The 16,517-nt window shown below is 33.2% G+C and overlaps 2 protein-coding genes across 2 annotated transcripts in view; one reads left to right on the top strand and one right to left on the bottom strand.

Moving 5' to 3' along the window:
* LOC129942631 (beta-alanyl-bioamine nonribosomal peptide synthetase ebony) overlaps nt 1-16,517 on the bottom strand; it is a 64,328-nt gene that overhangs the window by 22,553 nt on the left and 25,258 nt on the right. The window lies entirely within an intron of this gene.
* LOC129941785 (uncharacterized) lies at nt 15,348-16,208 on the top strand. The gene is made up of 2 exons (XM_056050509.1): nt 15,348-15,485; nt 15,933-16,208. The coding sequence occupies exons 1-2, from the start codon at nt 15,348-15,350 to the stop codon at nt 16,206-16,208; spliced, it is 414 nt and encodes a 137-aa protein (XP_055906484.1).

Raw genomic sequence — 16,517 nt, forward strand, 5'->3', positions numbered from 1 at the left:
TCCTATTAATACAAAATTATATAAATATTATGCAATTTATAGAACAATAACGCATATTTCTTTGCAATAATATACTACAATCATGGTGTTATAAGGCTGACATTATGATTAAGGTACATATGTGTATGAAGACAATGTAATTATAATTTTCCCTTCTCAGACTGATTTAGCATATATTAATGTTCTTTAATAATGCGCATTCATGTTCATCATCATTAACATTATCTTCAGAGGTTGACCTTTTACAGCAAACAAAAGTGCTGTAGGTTTGATACCAATATATCACAGAGTTCAGTGATATAGGCATTTAAATTTAAATTTTTTGGTTTATGCAAATTGACGTCTGTTTTTCTTTGATATTAACTCATAAGTGCCACGTCACCATTTTATATAAATCTATGAAAGCTCTATACCACTATTAGTATAATAATCGGAAGCTAAGCCATGGATGGATTTAGAGGTCAAGAGGCCCCGCGATCCAAATTATTTTCAAAATAAAGTAAAACATTTTTTTTTTTCACTCGAGTTTTTCAATAAATAATTTATCGTGAAACCAAGTAGATTCCTTTAGTATTGAACAAATACATATAAATATAAACGGAAAAAAGAATTATGAAAATTTAGGGTTAACGAACAAAAGTTTTTGACATTTTTTCCCCGGAAAATCGTTGATAATTTCGTTGAAATCCAGTTCTCGAAATAAATCGCTTTCAATTCTCAGGACATAAAGCTTCGATAGACGGATCGAAATCTATATTTTTTAATTTTCTCTTTTGAAAATGAGCACTTTCCAGTGCAATTTGTTACCATCAAAACCAAATATATTCTCAATGCAATTTCGAAGTTTGGGAATATAGCTCTGAAATTTTGATTTTCCGGAATTTGGTAGTAAAATAGTTCCGGCGATTGATCTGTTCCTTATCTCTGTTCCTCTTTCTTTTTGTATGAGTCAATTAATTAAACCAACTCATTACCAAGACTTAAATTTAAATTAAATTGGGTGACGAAACAGTTCGTTTGAGAACTAGGGCCTAGTGACTGACAATTTTCAACCATTCCTTGTGCGAGTAATGTTGTCAGGAATGGAGGGGTCCTACAGTTTTAAGCCGAATCCGAACGGCAAATTTGAGAAAGCACTTTTCATGACAAGAATATTACTCTTGGAGAATTTGTCAATTCCTCGCAAGAGGCAGTACCCGTGAAAAAAACTTTAGGTGGCATAGGCAGGGATCGAACCCAAGACCTCTCCATGACAGTCCAACGCACTAACCATCATGCCACGGGTACTACTACCATTACCAAGACTACGCTGTAAATATTCCGGATACACTTTCACCAATGCCTCTGCTGCAGCGTGCAAATTTTCATCATCCATCTTTTCGATTTGATTCTGGAGTCCAAATCTCGAACGTACAGCTTCATAGGCATGCAATTTTTCAGTAAGAGAAACGGATAGCTGGTCAGTCACTGGGATGAAGGCGGATACTTTGTTTTTTTTCCTCGGGTGACAGATTTATGACTTGTGCTTTCCCGTAATCAAGGGGATGTAACCTCACATTTCACGTTCTGGTGCGGGTGAGTGATTGTACATATTCATCAGTATAGGGATATTTTTTGGCTGCTTTCTCGTATTTATCAAAATCATTTCGTTTAGATTATACGAATGGTTTCAATGATTCTAGTGCACGCATTGCCGATTCAAGAATCATTTTCGGGTCTTGCAACATTTAGTTTGTTGTTCCAAAATATTGCAAACAAAGCGGTTTCGAGACCACTCATCTTCTGTAGAAGGTGCGTTGTGCCATTCCTCACGATGAATTTTATTTAATGAATGATATGCTGGTAAAAGCTTCTTTGATTTCCGAATAGCCGTTGACAAAGGCTTTTTTTAGCTTCAGCCCGACAAGACCAAGGAGTGGCTCTGAGTTTTTTAAGACTAAAAACTGGCAACTTTTCATCTCCGATAATTTCTCAATAAGAATTCGCTGCCGCTCTGTACTGGCTGGGAAAAACGAGTACAAATTCTGCACGAAATCAAAGAATTGAACAGCCGAAGAAATATGAAACAAATTACGAATTAGTCAATAATAATAGATTTTTTCAAGAATTGAAGAACACCGATATTTCATATAAAGCAATTAATTTGTATGTACGTATACCTACATATAAAAAAATTGTCGAGATACGGAATCGAGTACCCCACCTCCAAGGTTGCGGGCAAGTACCACCCCACTCAGCCTTAAGCGATTGGGGTACTCCCTCACGAGGGTAGTGAATTTGAAGTGCTTCTTGTCAGGCCATTTGAGATTTTGATATTTCACTGAACAAATACACATCAATTATTTCTGTTATTTAAGATTACTATAATTAAATAATCATGTATCTACAAAGTACTGTAGGCTTTAGGTAAAGGTAAAAGAGACAAAAAATACATATCAAAGTAAAAGATGTTTACTAGTTGGAATTCGAAACAAACATTTTCCGAAGTCTCTATTATGGGGGCCCCCAGTTTGTTTAGGCCCCGGGCTTCCGCCCCAGTTGCCCTTCCCTTGATCCGTCCCCGAGCTAAGCAATCTGTTTGTCTAGCGACAACAAAAGAATAGCTAAATGCTTCGTCTCCATCAATTTATGGGATCCGTATCCGAAACCGATATGCTTGAATGCTCACTGCCCAGGTGCAGGTGCAGCTACGTCTAAGCTATAGAGTGTAAAAGTTGAAGCGGCAAAGTCTTTCAAATCGTTATCCAGCTGCGATATCTGTTTTAATAGTGCTAAAAACAAATTGTTGCTGTTGCAAAGTTTGCGAAACATTACTTTTAAATACAGAGTTACCAAACATAAAATTGTTGATTGTAAAGGTTCATGTTATTTGAAGCTCAACTGGTCTGCAAATATCTGCAATTAATTCTAATTAACAAAATGCAACTATCACTTACTAAAATAAACTAATTTTTAATAAGGGGTAAATTTGGACGATTCTAAATGAGTAATACAAAACGAAATTACATATTGCCCGAGTGACTTGGAGTCAGAAATGATATGTTATATTCACTGTCCAAATGAATTATTAATTTGTTAATAACAAAATTTGAAATTTGACGGTTGAATACATTTGTATGTGGGTGGCAGCCCTGCCCAAGATAGATTTGTGCTTGGTCTTAAGCTCCACAATATAGAAGCGGTGCAAATTATTGTTGACTAAATACAATTATGCATGCACCAACTTGATTGGCAAAAAGTCAATGAGCTCTGGTGTAGCTGTGCAAGCACAGCATTTTCGAGAGGCATATTTTCTGCACTGACCAGACAATGAGCCTGAAATAGAATCAGCAGCGCCATCAGCAGCTATAGCATTAGCAACACTATTAAAATATTCATAAAGATTACGGAAAGTCTGCGAGGTAAGAATACGATTTTTCTTTATACTATTGCTACCAACTTTATAATTGTTCACCTTCGCTGATCGCACTGATGAGGTGAAATCTTCTGGACTCAATTTAGTATTTCAAGGCCTGGTCGATTCCGTAATCATCGTGGTTGATATTCATTCATAACCCCATAGACAAAAACTAAAAAATTACTTTTAATTTAGCAATTTCTTAATTTTCCTATATAATTTTTTATTTTGTTTATGTTTATACTATTAGAACGGTAAATATAGTAGAACAACGCATTAAAAATGACATCGGAGCTATCGGAGTCGGCACACCATAATAATTAAGGTAATTATACTATATTTGAATTTGTTATTTCTTGAGATTGAAAGGTCGTGACCTTTACTTGTAGTGTTGATTAAAATATGGTTTGTTTATATGTTTACCTAGAGGTATGACCAACTTTGAAGAGATCTTTTATAGAGATAATGTCGATATAAATATAATTGTGTATGCGTGCATTTTAAACTACCATATACTCGTACATGTCAACAATTCGACATGGAGGAAATAGTTTAAAACTTTTATAACCATGTTGGCCATGTGCTGTTCGTTAATTAACTTAATTCGAATTAGAAACAAAGACAATTTGCATTTCGGTAGCATGTAGAAAATTCAAGTATTTGGCAGATAGTACTGATAAAGTGATAACTTTTGGTCTAAAGATCGTCATTGAGTTATTATACACATACACACATTATGCTGATGTACAAGTCATTTAACCCCTACAGGTTAAATATTATGTCGCGAAAGCCCTTGGCAATAAGTTGATTTAGATTTTAGATTAAAATGATTTTATTTATTAACAACATATGAATATAACAATTTACATTTACAAAATTTTTATGGCGTGGCTTTGCCGTCTACTACTCTTTATAAAATTAATAAACAATTTTTAAATTTAAATAAGAAATATTTTTGAAGAAAAATAAAATGAATCACTAATGATTTACTTGAAATATAATAAGCTAGCATTTAATTTTCTATCTCCATAACATAGAGCTGTTTTACAAAAAAGTAATAGCTTTTCTGACAATTCGTTCAATATATTCCGAACTTGTTCCGTTGAAAGCGTATCTTTACCGAAAAAATGTCGCCTTGTTTCACGAAGAGTCGGACATCATAAAATGAAATATGTCTTCTCTTTCTGCTGTGTTACATATATTGCACAATATTGGAAGGTCATCTCGGTGTGGGATATAATTAAGCGGGAGAAGTTCTACCCTCGCTCTTAGCGTAGTTCGTCTCTGAAGTAGATTGCATGTTGAAGGTTATAGTTGAGTGTACTGTACACTGATCTGTAAAGGGATCCTCTTTCTTCACTTTACTACTCATCACTACAGTTTATATCTGTGTTGGAAATGATCTCCTAGAGTCTTTGTTTCCAGTTATTGGGATGCTCTTGGTCTAGGCTTAGATTGAAAATACACAAACGTGCATGATCCAGTCACTCATCATACCATCCAACTTTTCTGCTCACTGTTTTCATCATGATCTTCTTCGGAAGCCGATCTTCATCCATGTTTAAGACCTTTATAATGTAATCAGACTGTAATTTTAGTGTTTTTATATATAACGGTGATAATCCAGTTTCCAGGTTCAACGCATAGTTTGGTGTGCTCGATGGTAGCCTGAACATGCGTTTTAAGTAGAAGCGTAAAAGTTTTTCAACTTCATCATATTGCTGACCTCCCCATACCTGCGCTGCGTAAAGCATGATTGATTCTGCAACAGATTCAAAAACTTTAAACTTCGTGCTATGGTTTAGATGTTTCTTGGAGAAACACATCTTCAAAGTTGAGTTTATTGCAGTTTTTGCCTTTGCAAGCTTATCCTTAAAGTGCTTTTCCATTTTTAAATTGCAGGTGAAGATCACTCCAAGGAACTTGTATTCTGTGACAACTTCAAGTCTTTCGTTATTGTATTGCCACTTCTCATTTTTTCGTAGTTTGCCTCTGCCTCTTTCGAAGATCATGATTTTTGACTTCTCTTGCTTCACCACTAGGTTCCATTTGGCACAGTATTCGCATAATCGATTGATCATCAGTTGTAGTGTTTCTGGTGAATGAGCTAGAATCACTATAATATCATCTGCAAACAGAAATGCTTTGATAGTAGTACTGCTGACTTCAATTTCACCAGGCAGGATATCCATAACATCGTCGATAAAAAGCGCAAACAGCTGGTTGATATCCTAAATGATCAGATTTGTTCTTTGAGTGGGTTTCGTTGTTTTCGATCTGATAGATATCGCCAGGGTGGTGGGGAGGCAATGTATGTCAAGGAAACCATTAAATGTAAGTTAAGATTTTCTTCTGAGTGTAGTACAGGTATTCAGTATGTTTTCGTTGATGTAATTTACTGGCCTAATAGAAATATAGATCTATCGCCTCTATATGAACTATTGGAGGAAATTACTTTGGATTGTCCCAACATTAATTTGTGTGGTAACTTTAATTGCAATTTTTTATGTGAAAATATTTTTTCTGAGGAGATGAGTAGACTTGATCTTACATCAGTTAATACAAACCAATATTTTAGCGGAGAACCAACTCTTCTTGATTTATTTCTGGTGGATGATAAGAATAAAGTTTTGATCTATGATCAGCTTTCTGCAAAAATGATCTAATTTTTCTTACCTATAGTTTCATCTTCAACCCAGTAGCAATCACATACAAATATCGAGATTTCAAAAACATTGATTACTCCCAACTCGAAGCAGATACCCGAAATATAGACTGGCACAATATTTTTAACTTGTCTTTGTCCACTGCGCAGGTGCAGTTTTTAAATAATAATGTTGCTCTACTTTTAGACACGTTGCCTTAAAAACTTTACAAAATAAATCAAAAGATCCCAACTGGTTCACCAATGAAATACATATCTTCATGCAGCAACGTGATCGAGCGTACAACTCGTGAAATGAATCGTTTACCTGAACTAAGACAAATATGTATATCAGTCCCTTCGCAATAGAGTTGTTATGAAAAGTCGTTCAGCCAAGACTAGGATTTATTCGGGTAAACTTAATATCGCCGCCTTTAATAACCGACAGCTGTGGAGTAATCTGCGTAGCATTGGACTTGGTAAATCAAAACATAGTCATATCGAGAATGTTGACGGTAACTTTTTAAATAGAAAATTCATCTGTTCTCCTTTGAAGAATTCTCTATCTAACTTTTATCAGCGAAAAATACTTCCTCCAACTTTGGCTTCACAGGTGTTAGCAGTAGTGAATTTGTGGAAAGTCTACTTTCAGTAAAGTCAAATGCCATAGGCCTCGATGAGCACCCTTCCTTTTTAAAAATTATACTTCCCGTTGTGTTGCCGTATATCACTCATATCTTCAATACTATAATTACTACTGGAGAGTTAACTTCTGACTGGAAATTGGCAAAAATTCTAAGTGTAGCCAATATACTCGTAGGCCAATTTCCATTTTAGCTTTTCTTTCAAAAGTTTTTGAAAGGACCCTGAAAAATCAAATAGGAGAGTTCCTTAAGGAGAACAATTTTTTAACTCCAAGACAGAGTGGCTTTCGAGAGAAGCATAGTTCACAGCAAACTCGCAAATAAACTTCGCCAGCATTATAACTTCTCCTCTGATACAGTAAAACTTATTCCTTCCTATTTATCTGGAAGAATGCAAGCAGTTGAAGTAGGTAACAGGTTGTCTGACTTTCTTCCAAACACTAGTGGAGTTCCACAAGGATCTATTCTGGGACCATTACTTTTTTCTTTATATGTAAACGACATTCCCTCCGTAATTCATAACTGCACACTACATATGTATGCTGACGATGTACAGATGTATCTCGGCCGCGATCTAGGTCTTATTGAGGATGGTGCTTACCGCTTAAATGAGGACCTTGAAAACTATCAGGTTGGGCACAGTTTAATGGACTGACATTAAATCCATCTAAGTCTAAGTGTTTATTTATATCTAAAAGAGTTCTGGATTTGTCATACTTCCCACAAATTATTTCAAACAATGCAACTATTGAATATGTGGACTCTGCTCGGAATATTGGAGTCATTTTTACTCGTAATTTGACATGGGATAAGCTAACGCTATAATTGGAAAATCATACGGAGTATTACGCATGCTTGGGGTCTCCTAGGCTTATACACCTTTGAAGACGCGTGCAATGCTTGCAAAAACTTTAATTCTTCCAATGGATGCGAAATTTTTTCGAGTTGTAACAGCATCATCAGATGCACTTGTGGCCTTTGTAGATACGACAGAATATCCCATTTTCAAACAGTTTACTTCACATGCCACTAGAGAACTATTTTCAGTTTCGTACCTTATCCGGTGTCCTGCTTACACACCAACCACCCTACCTTTTTGAGAGAAATAGAATGGCTTCTTCAGTTAGGTTTGACCAGTTGATTCAACCCCGATATGCCTTCCTAACATCTGAGCGCCAATGTTTTATTAATGCTACACGTAAGTGGAATTCTTTGTCTCGCCATATTAAGAGAATAAACAACAATACAAATTTTAAATCCCGATTACGTCAATTTTTATCAGTATCTTATTTTTGTTTCTTCTCTCTCCTCTTCCTGCTTTCTTCCTATCTCTTCTTTCTCTAATTTTCTCCTTTTATTTCCAAACAATCATTAAATTTTATTATCAATATTGTATAATTTTTGCTTACAACTTTATCTTTCTTTTCTCTTCTTTTTTTTTATTTCATTGCTTTCATTGTTAAACATAATAGGCTATCACTAGTTTATAAGATATTTTATCTTAATGTGTATAGCCATATCGAAATAAATAAATTAATAAATAACAGCAAAAGGCTTAGAGTACAACCTTTCCTCACTCCAGTTTTCGTTTCAAACCATTCTGATACTACTTCACCATCCCAGACAGCAGCCCATGTATCTTCCAGCAGATTTTCTATGGCTCTTCAAAATTTGTGAGACATTCCCTTGCAGTAAAATTTGTACATCAACGATCTTCTTGGCTATAAGTATATCATCGGAAAGTAAGTGATTGCCCAATGTTCAGGCTTACTGACCGAGAGTTATAATTTGAATAAAATGCCTGTGATGCTCCTTTAATTAATTGTTTATTATATTTCAGCAAAAAAAAATATCAACAGCAGCTATTTTTTAATATCAATATATTATACTAATTTAATAGGTTTTGAATTTTATATACATATATGCAAAATTAAATTTGAATGACATCGCTATCATTCGTATTTAATGGATGACTTGAGTTAAGGCACATTAAATTGCAATTATAATGACAACAACATTACAAAATTGAGTCAGAATTCTGTATAAGCTAATTATAATTTAAAAAAAAAAAGAAATAAAAGATACAAGTATAGTTCTCTTTAAGCAGAAAATAACTAACCTGCACAATTTATTTTAAACAGAAGGTAAATACTGACCAAGACTTTAGTATAGATAATTAAAAAATTGAACATTGCGTAGATATAAATCTATGTTACAATATACATTTTAATAGTAGATTAAGATAGATCTACATAAAAATACGATGTAAAAGCGAGGAGAATAAAATAATTTATGTAGGTTTTTTTTATTAGATATTTCAAGAGAAATGAAAGTTGAATTAAAAATATGTTATTTTATAGATGTAATTATTATAATTCCACTCACGTAAATAAAAATTAAAATCAAACATTGCATCGTCTATAGTTTACGTTTACATTATGGCAATGAGCTTGCATTATGCATGCAGCAGAAAATAAACAATGATTTAAACAAATTAAACCAATTTCATTATTTAAAATATTATACAATTTATAAAATTTATAATGGGAAAGAACTATAATACCAACGTACGTAATTATTTATACCCAATAAAATAAAACTTGATTTCAATGTAAATTCAATTATATTTTGTTGTTTATGGTGGATTGAGATTTTTAAAAGGTGGATCATTTAAGATAGATAAACATCATTGAGTTATTTCTGGAATTGAAAGACAAGGACAATCATAAAAACTTCCTGTTTTGACAAATCCAACTTATGTGTGGTTTACAAAAAATGCTGGCCGCCTGCTGGCATTTGTCGCTTAACAATATAAACCAGGAAATTTGTTTATTTGAGCTAACCGAAGAATATCATATTTTCCAGTCATTTGTTTTCTTTGTCCTGGAGATGTTTCGTCCCCTCTCTGTTTCAATGACTTAAAGAAATGGAATAACAATAAAAATTGAGACTTCCGTTTTGATCAACAATAAATAAATTAATTTTAAAATGCATTTGTCTTTATATTAACTTAGCTTATCAAGGAAGGTAGTTTGCCGACTTAAAAACAAAAGGTTTTTGTAACTAAGTCAACATTTTTCCTTTAGAACTAGCGTTTGAAATTTTTTCTTTCATCTTTCAAGTAACATGATTTAATCTTGCTTAAAAGTTTGTATGTATATTTGTACCAAATTTGCGTACTATTTCGTGTAGATTTTTTTTATGAAAATACGAACTGTTGGACTTTTATTAAAGCAGAACAAACTATGTTAGAATTCAAAACATCGAAGCAAAGAGTATCGAATATACTCGTAGCTTTCTTCTCTGCACTAAAATTTTTAAATTATTTAATTTATCTTTAATTCTAAAGGGATTCCATATAATGCAACAATACTCCAGCAAAGGTCTGATAAGTGATCAATAAATCGTTTTTAGAGTATATGGATCTTCAAAAGACTTAGAACTTTTAGATATAAAACCCAACATCGCGTTAGCTCTAGAAATTGGGTGGTCAATATGAAGCGAAAAAAACTCATTTTATAGTTAAAGATAACTCCAAGATCTTTTTGTCTTGTTAACCTTTGTAATGGATGATTATCAATTTTGTAATTGAAACTTAATGGATATAGTATCTTAAAAAATGTAAAAACACTGCATTTTTTAATATTGAAATATAAACCATTCATCGTACACCAGTTAGTCAATATCAGTTTGAATTTTACCTGCATTTAATGTAGACCTTACACGGCTACAAATCTTGAGATCATCGGCATATAAGAGACACTTTGCATAAAAAATATAACTTGGCAAATGATTAATAAAAAGAATAAAAAGGAGTGGTCCAATGTGGCTGCCTTGAGGAACACCTGAAAAGTATATTACTTTTTTTTTAAACAACCAAGACAATAATTAGTAAATATTGACAAATTGGTTGCTGTCGATCTACCACTCATAAAGCCATGCTGATGGTGAGAAATATGATTTAGAACTAAATTATACAGTTTATTTTTAAAAATTGCTTCAAATACTTTTGAAATTAACTGAAGTTTTAGCAATAGGTCTATAATTTTTCAAAGTTCCCTTAGATCCAGATTTATGCAGAGGAGTAATCTGAGAATGTTTCCATGTATCTAAAAATATACCTTGTCGGAAAGACATGTTGAAAATATTACACTGCGGGTCTGCTAAATTGTATTTACAAAATTTTAAAAGAAGTGGAGGTATATTTACTGGTGCAGCGAAGAAACTATTGTCCAGAGATGATAAAGCTGATGACACATCATCTAAAGATTTAGGTTTAGTTTAGTTTATTCATCAAACAGAGATTACACTAATCACCTTACAGACTACTTAAAATTAAAATTAAATTAATATTTAAACAAAGCAAAAAATAAATAAATAATTAATAAATAAATACATTTCAATCAATATTTAGGAAATGGAGCACAAGTTTATTTTTTAAGGTGACTCTATTAAAATGGAAGTCTATTACATTAGAGACAGAATTGGTTTCCCTAACACAGAGAGTTATAGGTTCATTAACTGCGTAATTAACCCTATGGTAACTTACGTGGAGTAGATCATAATCTCTAAGTTGACGAGAAGAAATATTTAACTCAATTAAAGATAGAAGGTATGGGCAGTTGATATGATGCGACAGAATATCACGAATAAATAAAACAGAGAAGATTTTACGTAGATTTTCAAGTGACTCTAAACCGATAAGTTTGCATCTCGTAGCATATGAAGGAGTTTCAATATTCCATCCAAGTTTCCATACAACAAACCTAGTGAAATTCTTTTGCACTCTTTCAATTCTTAATGAATGAATTCTATAGTATGGGTTCCAAACAACACAACAATATTCTAAAATAGATCTTACGTATGCACAAAAAAGAGATTTAAGATAAACAAAAGCTACCACCATTTATGTTAGAATTGAAATTATTAAAATCTTGATCGTAATTTATTCCCAAGTCAGCAAAATTTGATTGAAAACAAATACGGCAAAATTATTACAAAAATCACTTAAGTTTACTGAAAAGCTCCCATTGTAAGATACACTAGATGGAATCCCAATTGATTTTCTTTTAGTATTCAAAAATGACCAACAAACTCTTTATTTTCGACTCCAGAGACCAAATATATTGTTTATAAGTAAATCTTTTTAAAAATTCGTACTCTTTCCTAGTTCTATTAAATTGTTCGCGAAAAGAGACATAATTTTACTTTTTTTATTAAGTTAAATCATAACATTTTTAAGCCTTGATAAACTTTGACTAAACCAAATCGTTCTTTTTGAATTTTTAAATTTCTTTATGGGAACAAAATTAAAAACAGCCTGATCCAATGTATTCCGAAACATAGTAAAAGCTATCTCTAAGTTATTACAATTTAAAATTATTTCCCAATTTACTGATTCAAAACATCTATTCATAGAAACAAAATCAACATTTTTAAAATCATGTTTAATAACTACATTAGAATCAAATTGGGATTCAATTAAAACAGAAATTTTAAAATTAATTGGTCGTCAAGTCAACATTTTCCCTTTAAAATAATCGTTTAAAAATTGTTAATTAAATTTGACTTGGTTATGAACTTAAAGAGAGGGGGAGAAAGGACAAAAGCAGACAAAAGAATGAAAATCAGTGCAGGACTTTGTAACCTTAGAAGAAAAGAAAAGGAAAGTCCTTATTCAAATAAGTTGTTTACCTAAGTTAACTCCTTCTGAGCCGGTGGTGATTTTGAAGACTAACCACCTATTTTAGCAGTTTTTTAAACTTTAATGCTGAGTTTTATTCTATTTAGACAAATTAAAACCAATGTTTTCCGAAATACGTTTTTTTTCTAATAGTGAATATGTATGATGTGAACGTCTGAAGCCGTTTGTCAACAACCTAATAGGTCCTTATCAGTGTGGCTTCATACCAGGAAAGTCCACTATCGACCAAATCTTTACACTATGAAAGATATTTTTACTTTACTTTACTCTTTTCCAATTGTGCCACGGAAAGAGTAAAGGATTAGCACAAATTGTTTTACTCAATATTATTAGCATAGACACAACATATAAAGACCGGAAACCAACCTGTCATTCTCATTTACCTACAAGCTGAAACGTCGATTCCCCACAGCTAAAGTTAATTCACCACCCTCTAAAGTCAATTCACCCCGAAAATAAATTAGAGTGATGAGAAATGCACCTAGTGACTACGGCGACATTAGCTATTGCATTTTTTTTGGAAGAGTACGACAACTCAGGCGACAGTTTGATGACGGATTTGTATAGAACAGTTATAGGGTGTGTCTATGATTATTAGTGTTGGCTTCCTGATAATTTCGAATATTGGAAGAAATATGAAATGTTCAACAGAATAAAGTCATGGTTATCCAATATCTGTTAACCTGATTTATAACAAATCAGCTAAGTCAAAGTTGTTCTTTTTAATGGTCTTATATAAGCCCAGTAGAACATTAATGAAGTGACGTTTCTATAGAAAATGCAGGAAGTAGTAGTAATATAATTCAAAATATTTAAAAGTGAATTCGTTTTTGAGCCATGTACATTCTTCACATTTTGCTATTCGTAGTGTAATTAACCTTAGAATTTTATACATTCTAAGGTTTTTCACTTTGAAACTCAATTCTTAAATCAACATTTTTTCTTAAAATTAATCTTCTGAAGGAGGAAGACTTCTTCTCCAATGGCATTTTAAATTCCCATACGAATTATTTGAAAGTTCTTCATGTTCCCGGAAGCTGGCTGACGTTGCTATTGTTATTTTCAAACCATCAATCAATTTCAAAAACATGTCGTATAGTTTATGAATGGAATGCATAAAATGCACGCGACTCACTCGAGCATTTTAATTTATTTACTATACTATTTTGTTTATTATTATTTATCAATTCAATTATTTTAAAAAGTATGGATATTCTGTTGGTTTATTCATAAGTTAAGAACAATGTTATATAGTAACTTAAGTTAAATATATGCTCATCCATCATTAATTAACTTATAATTTACATGAAATATTTCACATCAATTACAAAATTAAATGCCAAATACAAATAATATGTTTATAAAATGCAAATATAAATAAATATTTATGAATATTTGAACGGCATAAAGTAAATACTAAAAAATTCCAACCCAACTATTTGAAGAAACTTTATATTTATAGATGGATTGTAAAAACTTGTGCCTATACAATGTAAGCTGAATGAAAGAAACATCTTTATAAATCATGATTAATATTTGTTTTATGTTATTATTTACCCAGAAATTTATTTGACAGGAAGAATTGCGACTGATGTCTACCAAACCAATGGACTTTTTGAATAATGACTTGAAATTTTTACTGAATAATTTGTTTTATTTATTTAGAAAGATAGCATATAAAATAATGAACTGACAGCTCAATTATAATTATGTACCCGTAATAAATTTTCCAGTTGCAGATCAAAGTCAGAGAAATCTTCTCTGCTGTTATTTGAACTTCAAAATACCCACGTCAACAACGTGATAGGTTCTAATCAGTGCGGCTTTAAACTAGGAAAATCCATAGTTAATCAAATAATCGCATTACAATCGAAGTCAACACTCGATGCAGCATTTGCCAGAATTGACAAAGAAGCAGAAAAAATGAGAAGAAAATAAAACGACCTACAAGAATCTTAACATCTCCTTTTTAAGGTATGTACAATGTATATACTATGAGAAAAGCGGATGAAAGCACCTTGAGTTGCGTTGAAAAGTTCTTTGCCTGATATAGGGTGCATAGACGGTGACTAGGTCACGTTGAGTACCCGAAAAGTCTTCGAATCCACCCCATTGGACTAATTCGATTAGCTTAAAGCTTTTTTTTTATTTTTAATACTAAAAATAAAAGCAGTTTTTTCAGAAATAAACCAATAGATTTTTTTTAGAACTTTCTCTAATTTGTTTCTTATTTCGGTTTCTTTCTACAAGAAAAACATATTTTGGTATTGCTCCAGAAGGGTACCCTTCATAAAGCCGTTATTTTGTATTCAAATTTTTTCAAAACTACGTAAAAAAAGCAGACAATTCTTGATATCAGATTCTTTATCATTTTCTGGGTTTTTGAATTTTTGTAACGTTTTTCGCATTAATATAAATGGCAACAAAAAACTATATATTCTTTTTGGAAGAAAACAAAGTTTCAAAACAATTTCGTACATTTCTCCATGAAAGCAATAAAAACCTCCTAAGCTATTGTATTTTGCTCTTAAATATGGCATATTTAGAAAACTGTTGGAAAATGTTTTCATATAAAAAAAGTCTACTAATTTAAAAAGTTAGACTATACCTTGCTGGACAATAGCGTTTTAAAATAATTTAATAAGCAAAGTTGTCACTTTAGCCCTTGAAATGTGTACATTTAATGTTAAGATGCACATTATTTTATTTAAATTTTCTTAACCTCAATTTGCGTGTAGGAGAATCCCGTTTCCTAGTGTATTTCTGACAACCAATGGACTGGAATATTCCCTACAAATCATCGCTAACGTGGTTCAAATGAAGTACTTTGCTAAGGAAATTGAAGCTATACAATCAAACGCACTGCTTAAAGGATTAATAAATTCTCTAAGTCCCTTCGTCGAGGATAGGAATGGGCTTCTTTTGTTGAAAGTTGGTGGGCGATTGAAGCATGCAAACATGCCCGAGGAAAGTAAGCAACCATTGCCAATGTCCAAAGATTGCATCTGTAGCAAGACACTAGTCGAACATCTTTGTTATTCGAACTACCTTGCTGGTCCAAAAGCTCTTGTTGCATTGACCAGACAAAGATTTTGGGTAATAAATATTCGAGAGGTAGCACGAAGGGTAGTAAGAAAGTGTCCCCATTGTGCAAAGTATAGGCCAAAACTTTATGAGCAGGTTATGGGAAACTTGCCTGCCGAAAGATTGACACCATCACGTCCATTTGTTTGTTGTGGGGTGGATTTTTGTATTCCGATATACACCTATTATAAAATTCGGGCAAAGTTCCGTATAAGACTTATGTTGCAGTTTTTGTCTGTTTTTCGTCGAAGGCAGTTCACTAGGAAGCTGTGTCAGACCTTTAAGCTGATGCTTTTATAGGAGCATTTGAAAAGGATGATAGGTCGTAGAGGTCTCCCAAGAGACATTCACTGTGACAGTGCGACAAATTTCGTGTGCGCACAGTCAAAACTGAAGGAATTACGCGATATGTTGTTCAAAAAATCTAACCAACGAAACATTATTAATGTTTGTTCTAAGTCCACCACAAATTTTCATTTTATACCCCCCAGGGCACCCCACTTAGGTGGAATTTGGGAGACGGCCGTTAAAGTTGCAAAGGGCCATCTCTATCGCAGATTAGGAGGTGCCAAGCTCTCATTCGAAGAACTGTCAACTGCGCTGCTGGAGATCGAGGCCATAATGAACTCCAGGCCAATAACTCCGATGTCCACAGATCCCAATGACGTTGAAGCCCAAACGCCAGCTCATCTGCTTATTGGGTCATCACTAAAAGCAGTTCCTCAGCCAATTTGAAGACGTCTCCGACATCAGCTATCTACAACGATGGCGGCGAATAAATGCCGTCTAAAATCACTTTTGGAAGCGATGGTCATCAGAGTACATCCAAGACCTCCAAGGACGCGCAAAGTGGGCGTCATCCAGCCCAAACATCACACTTGGTAACCTCGTCATTATTCACGAAGACAATCTACTTCCTCAAAAGTGGTTCTTGGGGAGAGTCGCGAAAATCATTGAAGTTCCAGATGGTCGAGTAAGAGTCGCCGATATAAAAACTTCAAGAGGAGAATTCAGGCGACGCATTTGCAAACTCGCAGCGATTCC

Source organism: Eupeodes corollae, chromosome 1 (genome assembly GCF_945859685.1).
Source record: "Eupeodes corollae chromosome 1, idEupCoro1.1, whole genome shotgun sequence".
Classification (NCBI taxonomy): domain Eukaryota; kingdom Metazoa; phylum Arthropoda; class Insecta; order Diptera; family Syrphidae; genus Eupeodes; species Eupeodes corollae.